Below are 6,259 nucleotides of genomic sequence, written 5' to 3' on the forward strand. Positions count from 1 at the left end.
TACACCAAAACACCGCACCGCACCTGCTCCTTGCGACGGATACAAATACAAGAAAAAACCCCTGCACACCGGAAACCCATAAAACATCCTTTAAAAAAGAAAATGTAGAAAAAACCCCCCCAAAAATGGGGAAAAAACGAGGGAGCGAGGGAAAAAAGGGGGGACTAATGTAAAAAAGGGAAGGGGGGTGGGACAAAAAAGCTAAACGCCCTCCTAGCCACCAGGTCACCAAACCTAAAATGGTGGCGGGGCTTAGGAAATTTATATTTGGGCTGGCTGGTCCTACTAGACCAGCCCAAAAACTAGAATCTTCTGGCAACTTCTAATAAGAAAACCCCTCGCAGCCCTCCCAAACCGCCCGGGGGAGGGGACCTCCCGGCGGTCGGCTCCCTCCCCCAAGCCCCCCTTGGGAGGGAGGGCGAGGGGTGGGAGAAAAGTAGACCAAAATTGTTTGTGTGTGTAAAAGGCCGCTTTATTAGGAACAGGTGCACATCACAAAACAAACCTTGGCAACGCCTTACAAAACTAAACCTCACTAAATAAATAAATAACTACAAACTCAGCCCCCCAAACCCTCCCCCACCCCTAAAACATTTGAGCCCTCCCCCTCCCAACAATACAACAATAAACATTATAACAGCATTATAACATTACGTCATCAATAAAATATTACATCATCAATAAAACATTTCGTCATTAATCAAACATACGTCATCATTAAAACTTTATTCGTCAAATCACAATTGCAATAACAACGGTCAGGTCCTCCATAACCATAAACCCTGCCTGACCCTGCACTCCTGCAGATACCCCCCTCACAAAACTGAACGGTCAAGCCATGACCAACATACCCCAGCACTTGTCAAAGAAATACTCGAACGAATACTCAACAAACAATCTGCCTAAAACCGTACAGATACACCAAAACACTGCCACCCAGAAAGGTAGGCGGGGGAGACACGCCTCCCTTTCTGCCCCCCCCAACCCTCGAAGAGAAACAAGAAAATCAACGCTGCATAGCCAATGCCCGCGCTAACACCTCACGGAGCTCCAACAAATAAAGATCCATGCCCACACGGGACAAATGAACCCCATCATCCCTAAAAAACTCAACGGACTCAAACTTAATGTCCCTGTGTGAAATCCTGCTGAAACCCAGGCTCCTACAACAACGAGACACCTCTGAATTCACTTTCTTCCTAGCCCGATCGACAGCCCTGGGGTTCAATGCTCCTCTCCAAATCCTGCGCGGTATCAACTCCGTCCAAAAAACATGGCACCCAGCCCAAAGGTCCTTAATGAGGCCCAAATCCCGTTTCATAGCTCGTAGCAAAACCACACCTTTCGTAGCACATAGGTCGTTTTCTCCCAAATGAATAACTAAAATATCCGGGCATAAACCGCCCACCATGTTGTTGTTCAAACAAGGGATTAACTCTCTCCAGAGCATCCCACCTTTACCCTTCCAAATAACGTTAAACATTCGATCATTGAAACCAAGTAGTTCTCCAAAGTAACTCCGTAGTGCCTGGACTCTGGCCCACTTCACAAATGAATGCCCCACTATCCAGACCGTTATCACCGAGGAGCGAGGCCCAGCAACGGATCCTGAAAAAGAAAAAAGAATTAGAATCATGTGAAGGAGGACGACGCATGCGCCTCCTCAGCAGAGCTCCTCACATAACGCTGGAAACAGTTGGAAGACCAGCGCCCCAATCGCATAATATCCCTCTCAGACCAACCTCTGTTAAAAGCCTCAGTGGCTGCACCTATTCGGAAAGAGTGAGTCCCATAGAGATTGCCATCAAGACCTATGTGCTGTAGAGCTTTGCGCAAAACCATTCTTAACTGATAAGTTGTTACAGGGGTGCCATTGATATGTTGGAAAACAAGAACTTCATCACCACCCCCATATAATGAACGCCAGCGCCGTGCCAGCAGTAAAGGGCAAGTAAGCTTCGGAGTACGTGCCTGTAACCACACACCTTTCCCCTTACCCGTCTGATCAGTTTTAGAACTGGCCAACCATACGTGAACTCCCTCATCATAACAAAAAACGTCCTTCCAAAACTATCCACACTTATATTTAGACCCCAACAACTCCGATACCCTGAAGGCTCCAAAAAACATGAACGCCATCAGCATTGAGAAAACACATGCCTCAAAATCATCTGAACAAACTAAAGGCAAAACTGTGATTAGTCTGGCAAGAACTTGCCAAGATAGGGGGGCTCTAGATCTACTAACGTGCCCTTGCTCCCTGGCCCAACCCTCAAGCATCCTCCTACCAATTTCCCCCGCTGATGGAGGATAGCCCCACAACAACTTCCCCATGAAAGCAATCCCTGCCAGTTTCCCAGCAATGGTTACTTTGGTCAAACCCTTATCCATGAGGTCCAGAATAAAATTGACCACATCAACCGACCGACGCGACAGATCCTCCCTTCTGACAGCACCAGATTCCAGGAATTCCTTCCACGCAAGGGAATACGCAGAACGCGTAGACACAGACAAAGAACCTACCACCAATTGTACGACCCGACCTCGCCGACGTGCCACAGATGACTCGGCATCGGAGTCGGGGATCTGTCCGCGTCCCTCGCCAGTCCACGGAATCTCCCCCACTGCGAACGAGACAGAGCATCCGCAATGTCATTGTCCACGCCAGGAATGTGTAAGGCACGAAAATGAATATCGTGTTTCAAACAACCCAGAACGAAAACTCTCATAAGTTTCAACACTTGGCAGATCGACGGTTCACTATTTCCACAACAGCCATGTTATCTACACGAAAAAGCACTTTCTTGTGTGCCAATTCCTCCCCCCACAGGGTCAAGGCGACCAATAAAGGGAACAGTTCCAGGAAAGTGATGTTGCGACCACCATTCAACCATTCATCAGGCCAACGTTCTGCACACCATTTGCCATTCCAAAAGAGCCCAAAACCATCACTGCCAGCAGCATCCGAAAACATTTGTACATCCCACTGAAAGTCAACATCTCTGACCAAGGGGACACCATTGAAGGAATTCAGGAAAAACTTCCACATTCTCAAATCCTCCTTAACACCAGCAGAGAGACGAACACGATGGTGGGGCAATTGATGACCTGCCAAAGCCCTGCCCAGTCTTCTACAAAAGGTCCTGCCCGCTCTCACCACTCTGCAGGCAAAATTCAAATGGCCCAAAAGCACTTGAATCTCTTTCACCAACACTTTTCTCTTTGCCAACATCACATCCAGTAATTCAACCATGTTGACCCTTTTGTCCTCGGGCAGGCGAGCCGACATAACCACAGAATCTATTTCAATACCCAAAAAGGAGAGGACAGTGGCAGGGCCCATTGTTTTCTCGGGAGCCAAAGGAACTCCCAGATCCTCCATGAGCCCTTGGAATGTGTCCAGAGCCTTCTGGCACTCCGCGGAGCCCGGGGATCCGACAAAGAAAAAGTCATCGAGATAGTGCGTTACCAGTGAATGACCGGACTGATGGGAAAAGTACCATTGCAGAAAAGTACTAAAACACTCAAACAAGGGACATGATATGGAGCAGCCCATCGGCAAAGCCTTGTCCACGTACCATTTACCAGCGAATTGTATACCTAAAAGGCTCCAATCGTCCGGGTGGACAGGCAACAGCCGGAAAGCAGACTTGATGTCACACTTAGCCATCTCAGCGGCTGCGCCCGCAGTCACAACAAGTGACATGGCCACGTCAACCGAAGAGTAAGAGACAGACACTGCCTCTGGGTCAATAAAATCATTAACAGACGACCCTTCAGGCCATGATAAGTGTTGAATCAATCTAAACTGTCCCGGCTCTTTCTTCGGGACAACTCCAACCGGTGAAACAATCAAGTTAAGGATCGGCCAATCATGAAACGGGCCAGCCATCCTCCCTTCATGTACCTCTTTATTAAGTTTGTCTTGTACCACTGTGGCATGTTCAGAAGCTGATTTTAAATTGGCAGACCACCTCCGTTCCCGAGAACCTAGGTAACCGAGCCGGAAACCAAACTGAAAACCTTCCAACAGTGTAAATTTTGCTGACTCATCTTCGTAACCATGTAAAGCAATGCGCAGCCTTTCTAACTTAACTGGCGTACGAGCCCTTGGACCCAGCACCCTTAGCACCTCTGTATCCCCTTCCCCCTGAAAATTGTGATGTCGTATTTGATGTTCCTGAAACCGTTTGCTTTCCATGTGGGCTCTCCGATGGCTGGTTGTCCCAACACTTGGACAACGGGTGTTTCCTACCACAACCTGAGCATTCATGTTTAAATTTACAATACTCTCTGGTGCAGGAGCCCCTGTTAAATTCCCAACAGAAACCAGACCCTGAGTGCATGGTTGCAGTGGCCCCCACCCCCCCCCCGGGTGGGCTTCCCCTGAAAGGGCCGGTAAACTAACGGCAAACCACTGGCCGTGAAAATGGTTTTCCCCCCTGACGCTGACCCCATTGTATGTTGCCACAAGTCATTATCCAGCTCCCCCCACTTAGCCTCGGGATCCCAAGCCATCCTGGCCCTAAATTCCTCATCATATTGAGACCAAGCAAAACCACCCCCGGTGATCTGCGCCTTGCGAATGACGTCCATGTATTTAAAAAGGGACACGCTGCGCTCAGGGAACTTTTCGCAATATACACTGGCATAAATCAAAAATGCAGCTGTCCAGTTTTCAATATTCAAAGGCACTCTAGGGCGTTTAGCCAGCTCAAAATCCTCCTCCTTAGACCCCTCTTTAGACCGGACTTCCCGGTGCAGTAGCTTAAGGAGTTCCACATACTCACCATTCCAAATGCGTTCCTTGGTACTTAACATTAAATGAGCACCTAACGGTTTCGTAACCCCCATGTAAGGCAATTTCTTGATTTTTAATTCCTTACTGGCCACTGGCTCTTTAACATTGCTGGAAGCACCAGCCATAACACCACTTTCCACCTTGTTCGTAACTTCTACCACATCATCTGTACCAACTGCAGTGTCCTTTACGTATCGACCTTTGACCAGACGGCCATCACCAATAACCACTTCGGTTTCACCACCTGTACCCACAGACACCATCATAGGTTTGGCCTGTGTGGCTGATTGCTCACCTGGCAACAGAGAGACCACTCTTGATGGCTCCGCCCGTGGCACCGAGGTCAATGCATCCGATCTGCGAGGCGCCCTACTCGATGGGCCGTGCTCTCTTCTCCCTTGCACTTGACTCTGGACCACTGGAGCCTGTAAAACACTACGAGAAACATGAGAGGGCACCCCCCCTTCCGGATCCCGCAATTCACCTTCTTCAGGACTCTCTTCATCGTAGTCCAACACCACTGAATCGACACTAGTATGCAACAAATCACCACGGGTCTTACCCAACCCGGTATCAACAACCGTACATTTAAATGATTTTGAAACTCCAGGAGGGGGAGCAGACTGTACGCGCCTGTACCTCCCTGCGCGTTGACTCTGCAGCTCCATAGCCGCCGGCAAGGCCTGCCACCTATACCTGCTACTCGTTGGGGCCAGCGGGGTCACGCCAGACCCTCGTGTGCTGGCCGCGGCGGGATCCCTCGGTGGAACAGAGAGGGCCGCGCTAGGCACTCTCCTCACTTCCCCTTGGCGAGATGGGACTGGACCGCGCCCTGCCAAGTCTGGACCTCCGCACCTATTCCTATCCTGAAAAGAAAAAGTTTGGACTGGTGTGCTAGGGTCCCTGAATACAACACCTGAAACAGACCTTGGCCTCTGTAAATTAGCATCAACAATTGTCCCCTGAAACCTCTCCAAAGAACGACCCCTAATACAACTTCTCAAAGGCACTCCCCTAATCGGAGAGTCGCCTACCATCTCTTCATCGTCACTCTCATCCAAGTTACCGCCCGCTGCCGCTGAAGAAGAGGCCTGAAGAGGGGCCCCCACACCCCCCACGTGGCCCTCAATATCCTTGTGAAAACCACGCTGCGCCAAACCTGCCGTACCGAAATGCTCCCATCCAGGAGAACCAAACATGAGATAAGGACCTCTAGCATCCCCTTGAATAGGCCCCCCACTCACCTGCTTGGAAATCCCCTCACGCTCCAAAAACGTGCTCGAGACACCCACAGCCCCTGCATACCTCACATCAGGATGAGAAAACCTCACAAAATCATCCACACCAGCCCTTCCAAGTCCCCCCAACCCTGGGCCATGCGCAGGACCTGACCCACGACTCTCATAATGAAAGGCTCCATGACCCCCTTGAGACACCCTCCTGCCATCGCTCTGCAAA

The 6,259-nt window shown here is 49.9% G+C and overlaps 1 protein-coding gene across 1 annotated transcript; it reads right to left on the reverse strand.

Annotated features, from left to right (window-relative positions):
• Positions 1–1,006: 1,006 nt before the first annotated feature.
• On the reverse strand, positions 1,007–6,000 carry LOC147679995 (uncharacterized). The gene is made up of 2 exons (XM_086944774.1): positions 5,097–6,000; positions 1,007–1,608 (listed from the first exon to the last, which is right to left on the reverse strand). The coding sequence occupies exons 1-2, from the start codon at positions 5,998–6,000 to the stop codon at positions 1,007–1,009; spliced, it is 1,506 nt and encodes a 501-aa protein (XP_086800900.1).
• Positions 6,001–6,259: the final 259 nt, after the last annotated feature.

Source organism: Lissotriton vulgaris, chromosome 11 (assembly GCF_964263255.1).
Source record: "Lissotriton vulgaris chromosome 11, aLisVul1.2, whole genome shotgun sequence".
NCBI lineage: Eukaryota > Metazoa > Chordata > Amphibia > Caudata > Salamandridae > Lissotriton > Lissotriton vulgaris.

Coding starts and splice junctions, on each gene's coding strand:
- LOC147679995 (XM_086944774.1), bottom strand. CDS start 6,000: ATGTTTGGTTCTCCTGGATGGGAGCATTTCGGTACGGCAGGTTTGGCG. Junction 1,609..5,096: donor AGTGGTCTCTCTGTTGCCAG/GTGAGCAATCAG, acceptor TTTCTTTTTCAG/GATCCGTTGCTGGGCCTCGC.